This window comes from Pimephales promelas, chromosome 3 (assembly GCF_988280905.1).
Source record: "Pimephales promelas chromosome 3, fPimPro1.hap1.1, whole genome shotgun sequence".
In the NCBI taxonomy this organism is placed as follows: Eukaryota; Metazoa; Chordata; class Actinopteri; order Cypriniformes; family Leuciscidae; genus Pimephales; species Pimephales promelas.
Window position 1 is genome coordinate 9,078,315 of NC_142771.1, and position 13,261 is coordinate 9,091,575.

The 13,261-nt window shown below is 38.9% G+C and overlaps 2 protein-coding genes across 2 annotated transcripts in view; one reads left to right on the forward strand and one right to left on the reverse strand.

Annotated features, from left to right (window-relative positions):
- trim35-3 (tripartite motif containing 35-3) overlaps positions 1-4,433 on the forward strand; it is a 68,392-nt gene extending 63,959 nt beyond the window's left edge. The window contains exons 3-6 of the mRNA XM_089128138.1: positions 22-252; positions 330-352; positions 431-549; positions 2,001-4,433. Coding sequence (XP_088984264.1) covers positions 22-252; positions 330-352; positions 431-549; positions 2,001-2,527 — 900 coding nt within the window. The 3' untranslated portion in view covers positions 2,528-4,433. The remainder of the gene's footprint in view (positions 1-21; positions 253-329; positions 353-430; positions 550-2,000) is intronic.
- Positions 4,434-6,252: 1,819 nt separating this feature from the next.
- LOC120489080 (interferon-induced very large GTPase 1) overlaps positions 6,253-13,261 on the reverse strand; it is a 33,270-nt gene continuing 26,261 nt past the window's right edge. Inside the window, 3 exon segments of the mRNA XM_089128143.1 lie at positions 6,253-6,898; positions 6,900-11,549; positions 11,778-12,874. Coding sequence (XP_088984269.1) covers positions 6,833-6,898; positions 6,900-11,549; positions 11,778-12,874 — 5,813 coding nt within the window. The 3' untranslated portion in view covers positions 6,253-6,832.

Here is a 13,261-nt window from a genome sequence, read left to right on the forward strand (position 1 = left end):
TGAATGTGATTTTGATTTCAGTCTCAAGCGGAGCACACAGAGCGTCAGATTAAACAGCAGTTTGAGAAGCTTCATCGGTTTCTCAGAGAAGAAGAAGCAGTTACAATCACTGCACTGAGGGAGGAAGAGGAGCAGAAGAAGCAGATGATGAAGGAGAAGCTGGAGGAGATGGACAGACACATCTCAGCTCTTTCACACGCAATCAACGACATGGAGGAGATGATGAAAGCCAATGACGTCTGCTTTCTGAAGGTCTGATTTCACATCATTGTTTGATTTATTGATGATAAATTGAGTTCTTGATGATGAATGGTGTGTTTGTTCTGCAGAAGTTTCCAGTCTCAATGGAAAGGTGAGTGATCTACTGGTGTCTCTTGTTCTTGTTCCTGTTCTGATCCACTGCAGTTCTGACTCCTGAATGTTCCTCCAGAGTCCAGATCTCGCAGCCGGATCCACTGATGGCTTCCGGAGTTTTGATTCATGTGCCACGATACTTGGGCAACCTGCCGTTCAGAGTCTGGAAGAAGATGCAGGACATCATCCAAAACAGTGAGTCTGGAGAAGATCTGTGTTGCTACACACACACACTGGAAAGGGGGAAAGGGTATATGGGTGAAGATAAAATGAGTTTAGCGTTAAAGATGAGCTACTACACCAACAAGAGATGAACATAATATTTACAGTTACATTAATATAGCAGATCTCCAGAGTTCAGTTGTTTTGTCAGTATCAGTTTCTATTGATGTGAAATCCAAATCTGAAGTTTCTTAAGCACGTTTACTATAACACTGAGAGTGATCAAAGGAAAATTTCTGATGTGTTTGATTAATTGGATGATTTTCTTGATTCATAATAATCTGTTTACAGTTCACTCGTGATAAGGGTTGGGTATCGGTTGGGTTTCATCCGATACCAGTACCTTATCGGTATTTTTTAAACGGTTCTTGAAACGGTACTTAAGAAAATGAACCTGCACACACTTTGTCAAAAAATAATACCCTTTTCTTTACAGGGCCAAACTGGACACAATATTAACTTAAATCTTTAAACAATATAAATACAAGTAACATATGGTAATAATAAATAAACCAATATAAAATAAAAATTCACATTTACATAATATCAAATAAAACAATATTGTATCAAACAATGTTATAATACTGGAGATTAACAGAGATTACTACCAGGGTAATCTAATATCGACATGGCTACTGGTTCCCATGTTTTGTCTGCTTGAACCAGTCATGTAAGTTATCTGGTCATTATACTAGTTACGCAGCGCTTAGCTTGGCGTGTTTGGTATTTCATTCCCACTGCGTCTAAACTACGCAGCTTTGAGTAAACCTGAAAAAGGGAACGTCTCTGGTTACTTGTGTAACCCATGTTCTCTGAATAGGGAACGAGACGCTGCGTTCGCTGCCAAACTCCTCGCGCTCTCGACAAGCTTCCTTTTCGGAGCAGATGATTAGCGCGCTAATATAATATGATGATGTGAGTGTCAAGGCGGCGCCCGCGCTATCAGCCAATGGATTAAGGTGATTCTACATGGGCTTCAGACAATCGTTCTGACGCATAATTTTACACGTGAAATGCAGCCAATCCTTGAAGCGTTTTGTCTTCGGCATCTTCATTAATCCCCTCGCTATCAGCAGACTTTCCGGGAGTCTCCCGCATATTGATAACGGCTCCCTGATGCCCGCAAATTAGTTAAATTCCCCCGGAATCTAGAGCGAGCGAGCAAGAGTGCGCATGCGAGACAGATCAGACTGCTTCAAACCGTATAGTGCGCGCACGGCGGAGAGGGAGAGAGCGAGAGACTTTGCGTGTGTGCGCCTAATGGCAGAGACTCAGGCACCGAAATTTTCGTTCTTATACGGAATGGTTATTACCGTTTACGTCGGAACCGGTTCCCTATTGGCACCGCGTTTCGGTACCCAACCCTACTCGTGATCATTATATGAACATCAGAATAAAAGCATCTGTTGATTGTGTCTCATCAGCTCCTGTTATTCTGGATCCAAACTCGGCTCAGTCACATCTAGTTCTGTCGGATGATCTGACCAGTGTGAGATGGAGCTTGAACAGTCAACCACTTCCTGATAATCCAGAGAGGTTCGATGAGTATTCGTGTGTTCTGGGTTCAGAGGGCTTTAACTCAGGAACACACTGCTGGGATGTGGAGGTCAAAGAGAGTTTGTACTGGAGTCTTGGAGTAACTACAGCATCAAACCAGAGGAAGGGAGGTGTTTTCTTTAACTCTGGTGTCTGGTGGGTGCAGTACGGACTGGATGAGCGGTTTGGTTTTCCTGTGAAAGAGAAGCTTGAGCGTGTGAGAGTTCACCTGGACTATGACAGAGGAACGGTGTCATTCTCTGATCCTGTAACTAGCACAAAGCTACACACATTCACAACCACCTTCACTGAAACTGTCTTTCCATTCTTCTGGTGTCATGATTTGAAAATTTTACCTGTTACATTTCATCTCATAGAAGAGTTGCATTTGATAGAAGAGTTGCATCAGTTGTGAAATCCCTCCTGGAGGTCATAGGCCCAAGCACCTCTGAGTCTCCTTTTGATGTTCACCAGAATGTTTGGTGACGTATTCCTCAAACATAAAAGAGACTCATTGGGGGTAGAGCTGATTCCATTCCCACAGGAGAAACTCCAGATACTAGTGAGGTCTGATTCTTGAACAAATCGTTCTTTGAGTTGAATTGGTCAAGCTGGTTCACAAAATCTAAATGAACCAGACTTTAGTTTGATAGCAACTACACCAGTTACTGAACCAAAGAACCAGTTCAAAATAAATGAATTTGGCAGAGTCAAAGTCAGTGATTCAGTCATATCCGAAAAAAACTCAGATGAGGCAGTTCAATTGTTTTCGGATGATTACAGAGGACTTGCTGTCTATTGTGACTAGTGTTAGGGCCAATCCCAATTCTACCCCTTACCCCTTCACTTTCCCCTTCCCCTCCATTTTGCGCGTCCACGTGAAGGGGTAGGGCTGTCCCAATTCTCTTTTGGTTGGAGGGGGAGGGCTAGGGGGAAGGGCCAGATAGCCCTTCAAACGAAGATTTTTCGGGAGCACACTTCAAACGAAGGGGTATGAGAAGTGTCACTGCTAACCCAGGCTGGCTGCCCAAGCGACAAAGGAGACCCATAAATTTAAGTATTTGTGGCTTTAATAAGTATTGTAACGACAAATAATGATTTGCTTTATGTTACATTCAATATTGTGTTCATATTTACGGTTAGTTTCTTCACAGAAACGTTTGTAAAAAAAAAAAAAAAAAAAAAAAAAAAAAAAAAAAAATCGCTAAAATTACTGTAGTTTGCTAACGATAGTCCCGCAACATATTTTCGTCGTCTCCGTTGTTTCCTGCGAACTTCACAAGATAAATGCAAGAAAATAGCTGTAACCCACGCGACTGAGATAACTGCAGCTGTCGACGGCATCTTGGAAGTTGTGATAAACATCAGCGCATCTCCAGTGACGTAGGCGCTATAATATAATGACGTTTAACGGAGGCGTAGTGGTGTCCCATTTCTTAGGGGAATATTTTCACCCCTACGCTTTGCCACTCTGTTTCAAGGGTCAAGGGTCAAGGGGTAAGGGGTAGAATTGGGATTGGCCCTTAGTGTTAGTGTCAAAAGAATTGGTACTTCAGTCTGTACTGAAATTTTACAAAAGTACCTGTACTAGGTCAGTTCGGTACCGCTGATAGGCGGCTGCATTTAAACACACCTGAGCATTCAATATTTATGCTTCGTGAAAAGTATTCAGTGTTTCTATTTACAATGTGTTTTTTGAAGCATTGCAGCCAATCACTGACATGACTATTGAGCATGTGAGCGCAGTGGCCAATCAGACATGTTTAAGTTTAAGTTAGTCAGAATCCTGTCGAAATGCCTAAGTTTATGTTCTACACACTTATGAATCCTTTAATTATAAACACAATGTAAAGATGCATTGTGCAGTGTGGGCAGGGTTATAAGGGTAGGTTTTTGCAGGAGTGCAGAACTCTGATTGACAGCTTCAGTGATTATAATGGGAGTGTTTTTTTGCTTGCCAATTTACAATTTGAAGAAAAGTTGTATTTTTCATGCTGCTAATTACACATTACACTGTTATAACTGTATTTAAGTGTAGGATTGAATCCGAAACTCCAATGAATTTTTACTTTGTAAAGAAATGTTTACTTAGCTTAAAAAAAAAATCAAGACTACTTGCTGTTTTAATGTATTATTTACATGTAATTATTATTATCATTAATAATGAATTAATTTAATATTTTCTTTATTTTAAAATAGTTAAATAGTTCCAATAGGTTTTGCTATGGTTCCGAAATTGGTACCAAGAATAATTACATTTTACTGGTGTTGGTACAAACTGCTGAAATGTTGGTATCGAATTAAATATATAAACCCAAAGATCTTTGCTTCTGTGCTATTTTTTAATATTAAAAAATAATTCAAGTTTTTTCAGGAGAAGGTTTTGAGACTTAGAATTATGTAGACATTTTACTTCATGAATGTTACTAAAACAATTTAATATTCCTAACATTAGTTTTCCAATTGTGATTATATTTGAAGAGTTCCATTTGAAATTTTCTTCTAGAATAATCATTTTTATCAAGCTTGTATATTTAAGTTCAGTGATTTCACTTAAATGGCAATGATAATTACCTATTAATTGTTATTTAAGTGAAATTACTGAACTTAAATATACAAGTTTGACAAAAATCATCATTAAAGAAGAAAATTTCAAATGGCATTTAGAGGCTTTTGTATCTGAACTCTTCATTTCTTCATGATACTAGATAATTGTTTTTCTTTTGATTGACATTTTAAGTCATCAATTTATCAACAACAACATAGTACAAAGATGAGCCAGTGTACCTGCCATGAGCCTGAGACCCAACTGCAAATGAACAAGTTCTACACTAGTGGCTCTTAGTAATTACTTAGACCAGTCACTGAACCAAAGAACCAGTTCTAAATCAACAGTCGCAAGTCAGTGGTTCAGTAATGTCCGACTTAAAAAAGAGTGAGCTGCTGATAGTGTGCACATGCGTTTACCACCAAACACACCAAGACACTTTTATCAGTGACTTACAAATGCATCCTTACGACTTACAAAGAAATCAGTGTCATTAAACTTGATTTATGTTATGTTATCTCAATGTAGTAATCAGTCATAATTGTTTTTGGACAAAAACTCTTTTTGGAAAATTGTCTTATCAAAAAATGAAGGCACTTTCTCACTGACAGCATCAAACAGAGCATTGTTCTCCTTAAAAATGCAAAATAGATCAAACAATACTGTGTTTAAAATGTACCGGACTTAATATCACTTTTTGTATGTTAATCTCTTGTGTAAAATCAATTTCACATTTGCAATTATGTGAATATTCAGGGAAAAATGCATTATTGCTCATACAGTATAATCAACTCACATGATTCTTTATTGAAGAGAGTTTGAGTCTTATATATACACAGAGGGGATTTTAGATATATCTCTATATCACTCTATAAGAAAATACTATTAACAGCCAAAAATAAAATCATTTTCATTTTTTTTTTTTAGGAATAAAATAAAAGTAGGTAAATTTAGCACATCATTGTTGTGTAAACATACCCTCAGTGCAAATTCTTGTTTTGTCCTGGCTAACATTTTTGTGCTGTTTGTATTTGCCTTACTGTGTTTCACCCTTTGATTTCTGTGTTTCAAACCGTCTGATTTCTGGATTAATGTTTGGGATTTGTATTTGGGCTGTCACGCTCAGGATGTGTTAACTGTTACTGTTACTGTTACTGTGAACTGTGTTACAATCTCCTTTCAAAAAGTCGAGGGGTTAAGGGAAGAGGCAACTACAAAATTGCCATAAGTCTAATGTCCACATGGGCAGAGAAACCCATGGGGTTAAAATACATTTGTCTTTCAGTTGTTGTCCTGTGTGTTTTTTTTTTTTTTTTTTTTACAGTTAGACAAAATTACAGTTTTTTTTAAATGCGTCATACAATTGTTTGATACATTTGTCTAAAATTCTAATTTAGAAAATTTGCATTCATTTCTTTTAACTCCATAGATCAGAAGACTTTTACAATGAATGTTGTCTTTAAATCCCTTTTATCCAGTGAATTATAATTCTCTGTTAGGTGTAGATAGGTTCAGACTGTCACTGATTAAAATTGATAGTTCACTTTGAAATGAATTTTTGATATGTTTTAGCTTACCTCAAGGCCATCCAAGGTGTAGGTGTCTTTGTTTCCACAGTATTTTGAAGTCATCTTCCATTGCGATTTCCTGTATATCTAAATATATTTAGTGAAAGGTAAAACTTCCGAAATCTCTGTGTAAACAATGAGTGACGTAGACGCGCAAGCGATCACTTCCGGCGCATGCGCAGACCGAAGCGCCCGTGCCGTCAGATCAGTTGGACATGGCTGTGTTACACGAGGTAAAAACGATATAAATACTGTTAGTTTTCTCACACAAACCGCTCGTTTCGTGTCTTAGGCCATCAATGTGTACTTACATTTACAAGTCATTCAATCATGTTTAATTTTGACTTGTTGCTCTTTGACGTGGACCCCTATACCTGCATTATTTGACTGATAGACAACAACGGTTTGACCTAAAAATATCAAAATTGAAAATACCGCGGAAACAAAGACACCTACATCTTGGATGCCCTTGAGGTAAAATAAAACATATCAAAAAATTATTTCAAAGTGAACTATCCCTTTAACGTAATAAAAACTTGTATCTAACTGTGATCTGAGGAGTTTCTGACATAAACCATAAGAGTCTCATTCTTTACCATCTCCTTTAGATGCATTTCTCTAAACTCGCAATAGCATCTAGTTTAGAGTATTTTCTCCATCCATCTGGAATCTCTTCTTCCCCCCTCAAATGTTTTATTATGGTATTTTTCCAGATCCTTCTGGAATCTGCAGACAAACCACTTCCAGTAGGGCAGTTCAGAGAGATCAGGAGTGATGCTCCAGTTAGCATAAACTCCTCCTGCTGTTCTATAATCTCTACAGAGAACTAAATCATCTGAATCATTGGGATGAAAATACAGAGTCTTGCTTGCCACTGCTGATGTGCAGATATGAGTAGACAAGTTAGATGTACTCCTGTAATTTATTCTATTTAGTCCAATATTACGATGGAAAGAAACACTGTGATCTCCATCGTGGTTTTCTATGGTGTTGGTGCAGACGGCTCCACAGAACGGACACTGAACCCAACAGCACTGACAGAAGTGATCAATCAGAAGCTCATCTGGCCTGAATTTATAGTCCAGATTTACTGGAAATGCCTCTGTGTTGAATTTACAGTAGATATCAGACATTATAGCAGGAAGTTCTTTTTTCATCACATCTTCTAGGAAGCTGAAATCATCAACACTATCATGTTTGACTCCACTGAGGTCTTTTTCAGAGAAGATCAGCTCATCTGAGAGCTGCTGTGTGAAACTCTTCAACCACAAACCAACATCTCCTCTGTTCACTTGAACATTTTCAGTAGATTCATGTGCTGCTTTCATGATCTTCTGCTGCAGGAGTTCAATGTTCTCCTTCATCTTGGGTAAAACACTGACACTGAACTTATCAGTGATGTACCGACTGACTTCATCTCTGATGAATCTCTTGAAGTGATCTCTGGGAGTTTTAATGTAGTTAATGTATTTGTCAAAATCCTCGTCTTCTGCCAGTGTCTTCAGGATGTGTTTTTCTAGATTTGATCTGTTTCCATTCAGTGATTCACAGTTTGATCTCATTTCATCAGTCAGATCTCTGGCAGTCTTCTTGTAGACACTCTGCTCAATGGGCTCTTTCAGTTTCTGACAGAGGATTTCTCCAAAAATAGCAGCTGATGTTGCTTCATGACAGTATTTCTGGAAAATATTATAGTACTCCGCTCTCTTTTTCTCAACATATATTTCTGGATCATTGGCGTCTCTGAACATTTTGTGTTGGTCAGAGATCATCTGCTCTGCTCTCTTACAGATGGAATGAACTAAATCCATGAAGAATTCATTCTTGAACTCATATTCCACAGATGTTTTCTGATGTTCTGTTACTCTCATCTTGATGTAATCTGTAAGTTGTTGAATGCAGCTGATGTTGTAGCCCATCTTTGAAATGTTGAATGACTGAATCATTTTGTCTGTCTGCTGAGCAACATCTGTGATGAAATTTCTTATGTTATCTTCTGGAGACAATGTTTGAGTGTATCTAGATGACTTGATTACAGACTTTTTGAACTCCTTTTTGAAAAGAACGTATTGAGTATAACTTGGCACAGAAAAAATATCCGTGCTCTCCATCCAGTGACCTATAGGAGCACTTTCATAGATGTCACTGAGGAAGAGTTTCACATCTCTCATTATGTCATTGTCTTTTATTGGACGAGTGTCTCTGATGATCTTCTTCACACTGTGTTTCCAGAATGAATCAAATTCTTTCTTTAGTGTTTCTTCATCATTTGTTTTGTCTTTGAGTTTTAAGGCAAGTTCTTTGCTCTTTTCAAAGAGAGTGTTTTCATGATGTTTCCTCTGATCATCAATCTTTTTCTTCAGGTCTCGCTGTTTAAGAATCTCAATTAATTTCTTCTTTGTTTCTCTCACAATGTTGTTTTGAACATTTTTGATTTTGATTTCAAATGATGTTTTCCAGTGAATCAGTATATCTTTATCTTTGTCTTTCTCAAAGAATTCAGACATTGATTTCTCCACTTCTTCACTTGTCTTCTTTAGTCCTGTTTGAAGATCGGTTTCCTCAACCTCATGAATTGCTTCATTTTCTATTTGGTTGAGTAGTTTGTTCTCAGTTTCCATCATGGCACTGCGAAGACTCCAAGACCACTTGCTGTATTTTGTCTCCAGTTTCCTGTAGGCTGAAATCTCCAGAGAATTTCTGAAGCTGAAGACGAATCGTTCCTTCAGTAAAGCCTCCCAGAGATCTTTAATACGATCTTTTAGGTCTATCAGCATCATTCCATGTGATTTTGAGGGATGAGACATGATAGTTTTCTTTAGTTCTTGAATATTCTCACAGTAGTTTGGGTTTGGTGGTGCCATAGGTGGGTTTCCCTCCCAGAGCGGAGCAAAATACTTCACATCTTTCTGAATATCAAATTCAATGACATCACTGAAACATTCTGCATCATAGACTTCCTCTTCAGCAGCAAGTTTTGTCATCTCATCCAGTGTCTCCTGCAGTCGTCTCCTTCCATCCATGTTTTTCTCTCCAGCTGTGACGTCTGAAATGTTCTGATGCACAAACACACAGCTGGGATTCAGTCTGACCTTCTTCATCCTCAGGAAGGCCTGAACAACAATCTGAAGAATGTCCTGCATCTCAGATGGGTTTTCACCAAAGATGTTGATCAAAGTTAAATTTGCAAGACCAACAACAAATGTGGCCAATTCATTGTCATGATGTCTTGTTGATCTTCCAGCCAGTTTTAGAGCACGAAGACCCTCAGTATCAACAACCAGAATATAGTCAAAGTTCATCTGTGTTTTCATCTCGTCTGAGACTTTGACCAGCTGCATGAAAGCTCCTCTGGTGCACCTGCCAGCACTGACGGCAAACTCCAGTCCCAACATGGCGTTCAGCATGGTGGATTTCCCAGAGCTCTGAATCCCTAAAACTGACAGCACAAAGACTCTCTGGTCTCCCAGTTTCTGGATGAGTTCATCTAGAACAGCAGAGATCCAGATCACAGGAACATGAGCAGCATCTCCATCCATCAGCTCCAGTGGAAATCCAGAGATCATCATCTCTGCTGCGAGACTCGGGAGAGAAGAGAAGTGAAACGGCAGGTCTTTCTTGTTCTTCTCCACAGATGAACATGATTCATAGATCTGACCGATCTCTCTTATGATGTGCTCCACCCCAAAGCCTGCAGCTTGAAGATCCTTAGACATTCTCACAAGTTCTTCTTTTTCAGTTGTCAATTCCTTGGATTTATCATCATTCTCTTTCAGTCTTACAACTGCTGACCACATTTCATCATATTTTTTATGTATAGCAGAAAGGCCAGTAGACATATATTCATCCAGGCATATTTTAAGCAACTTCAGAAAAAAAATATTTTTATTTGCAGCATCTGAGTTAATTTCATTAATAAAGATCTTCATAAACTCACTGATGTCAGATTCATGCTGCTGTTCACGGATATACTTCATCTCTGTTAGTTTTCTACTGATGTCCATTTCTGTCTCATTTGCTCGAGGTCGATGTAGTTCTTTGTTCTTCTGACTCCACTGATGCCACAGTTTCCCCTGATGAGGCAGAAATGATTCTTTGATTTCTGTCAGATCTTTCTTCTCCAGTAAACTCATCATCTGCTGTGCTGCTTCTCTTCCTCTCCTGCAGTCTTCATCATCTTCCTCATCTACTCTGATGTCTGAGTGTTTGGACAAATCTACAAGTCTGAAAGTGGAAGATGATTCTGAGAGACACTCATTTATGGCTCTTCTGAGTTCTTCAGATACTTCTGACTGATGTCTGTCTTTCAGACCAATCTTAAATTTCCCTTTCTTCATCTTCATTAAAGTAGATTCATCCTCTGTAAAAAGACAAATAAGCGGTTTTGTGATTCTGAACAGGTTCTGGATCTTTTCTGCACTTCTGTCATTTTTCTGAAGTTGTGGTAGAAGAACAACATTGACTGAAGCCATTTCAGTGAGGATCTTCAGTTGTTTCTCATGATCTCCTGCATCACCGTGTAGATTACAGAACGCAACACAGTCCGTGAATTTATCCGTGTTTTTCCCAGAGGGGCAGAACCAGGCGATCTCCACCACTCCATCCATCAGGACTCTGGTTCTGCTGCTGCCTGGACAGTTCCTGTGGAAGAACGTGTCGTGTTTCTCATTGATCAGACTGTTCATCAGCTGAGACTTGGATGAAGACACAGAGTCAAATCTGAAGAAAAACACCATTGGAGTTTGTGCCTTGTAGACCGGATGGGTTTGACTGATGGTCTCATTGTTGGTGTTCTTCACCTTCCAGCTCTTGTTGATTTGTCTGAATGTCCAGAGAGGAAACTCAATCTGTTGTGTGAATGGATCAGGAACAAGCAGAGGCAGAGCGTACTGACACTGGGACAGTTTAGTGACCATCAACTGCTTCAGGAAACCATCAGCACAATGAAACACAGCCATCTGAACATCCATCGGGTGAATGCGATCAGACGGGCTTGTTCTTTCATTAGACACTGATTTTACATTGAAATTAAAAAAGTCATCAGAATCAGCTTCTTGTCTAAATGACTCATAGGTGCCTTGTTCTTTGTGACCTTCATTGGTCTCTTTAGATTTAATATATCTCACTCTGTAGTCCATCATCAGTAGTTTTTGAAGGAAATTTTGAACCAGCTCCTCTTCAGCACAAGACTCATGGGACTGTAATGAATGTTCAGTTACCTGAAGAACATCTGTAGCTCTCAGTTTACTGTGACGCCCGTGAAGATGAAGTCTGCGAAATAGATGTGCTGTGACTCCTGTTCCAATGTCACTGTTTTCTCCCTGTTTAAAACACAATTATACAGTAAACAAAAGAAAAAAATATTATTACCATTAATAAAAACAATAATATATATATTTTTCAGGGTTTTCTAGTTGTTTAAAGTGTGAAATGAACATATTTACTCAGAAAAATATGAATAGAAAGGCAATATGTGTAGAGGTTTTATGAGGTTTGAGGTTTAATGGATGAGCATGAATATTTTTCTCCAGGTTTCTCTGAACTCTCACCTGTAGTGAATCATCAGTTTCAGTGCAGATCTTCATCTCCTCATCTTTCTCTCTCTCATATTCCTCTCTCCACTTCTATCGTCTTCTCTTCAGTTCGTCTTCATGCTGTTCTTCAAGGAGTTTCAGTTTCTCTTCAAAAGTGTTTTGTTGATCTTCTCTCACGTTTCTTTCTTCTTTAAGTCTCCTCTCTAAATCCTGTAGCTGTTCTCGTCTCTCTCTTTCTATTCTTTCTTTCTCTCTGACTATTCTCTCCATTTCACTCTTGAGTCTCTGATACTGTTCATTAGAAATCTGTTCTTCTCTCTCCCACCTCTTTTTTTCCTCCTCTTCTCTTCTCTTTCTCTCTTTGACATAATTCTGTTGTTCTTCCTCCATCATCATCTTCATTCTCTCTTTCTCCTCTTTTAGTTTTTCCATCAGTTCTTCTCTTTCTCTTTCTCTGTCCATCAGGATCTTCATCTGTTGTTCTTGTTGTTCTCTCTCCATCTGTCTGAACATCTTACACGAGTAGAAACTCCCTCCGTTTGCATTCACCATGTTGTCTATATTCTCCAGTAGATCAGACACCTGTGTTCGGTCTCCAGTCTGATTATTATTGAACACATGATATCTGTTTCCACACGCTTCAGTCAGGTTTCTGATCACAGATCCAGGTTTTCCCAAACACTGGTCAATGGTTTTGTCCTTCAGAAAGTCTCCTCTGGTGAAGAGCACGATGGTGAACATTAAAGATTTCTCACCAAACGTCTCTTGTATGATCTTCACTGATTCTTGTTCTTCTTTAGTGAATCGTCCCAGTGGAATCAGTAAGAGAAACACATGCGGTCCAGGCAGGATCATGGAGATGCAGTGTCTGATTTCTCTCTGGATCTCTTCATTAGTGAGTTCAGTATCAAACAGTCCTGGAGTGTCGATCACAGTAACACGTCGACCGTTGATTTCAGATGTTTCTCTCTGACTCTCATTGGTCACTGATTCAAAAGATTCCTCTGCTTTAAAAGCGTTTCTTCCCAAGATGGTGTTTCCAGTTGCGCTTTTCCCAACTCCAGTTTTACCCAGCAGAACAATCCTCAGATCATCTTCACTCTCTGTTGAACCTGTAAAAAGAGAAATGCATCAGTTGTAATGCCAAAAAAAAAATAAATTTTGTAACAACCTTGTGTTTGTAAAAGGTCTACTTTCTGCTTCTATCGCATCATATATACTTTTAGATTGTCTATAAATAATTGTGAGGAAGGATGTACTCACACTAGGGCTAGGCGTTCTAAACGTGCCTGAGCAAGTTTGACTCCCAATGTTTGGTTTGTCTGACCAGTGTTATCGCTCCGTACCGTGCCTGGCCTGCTTGAAAAGCTGGGCTTGCTTTGATTTGGCTTGGGCTCTATGCATGTATCGTGATCACTAACAGCACCAAAGCACAGAGCAACTACTACTTTTGTATGTGACATGGCAGGGTACTACTGTAGGTACTTAGGTACAGGGTT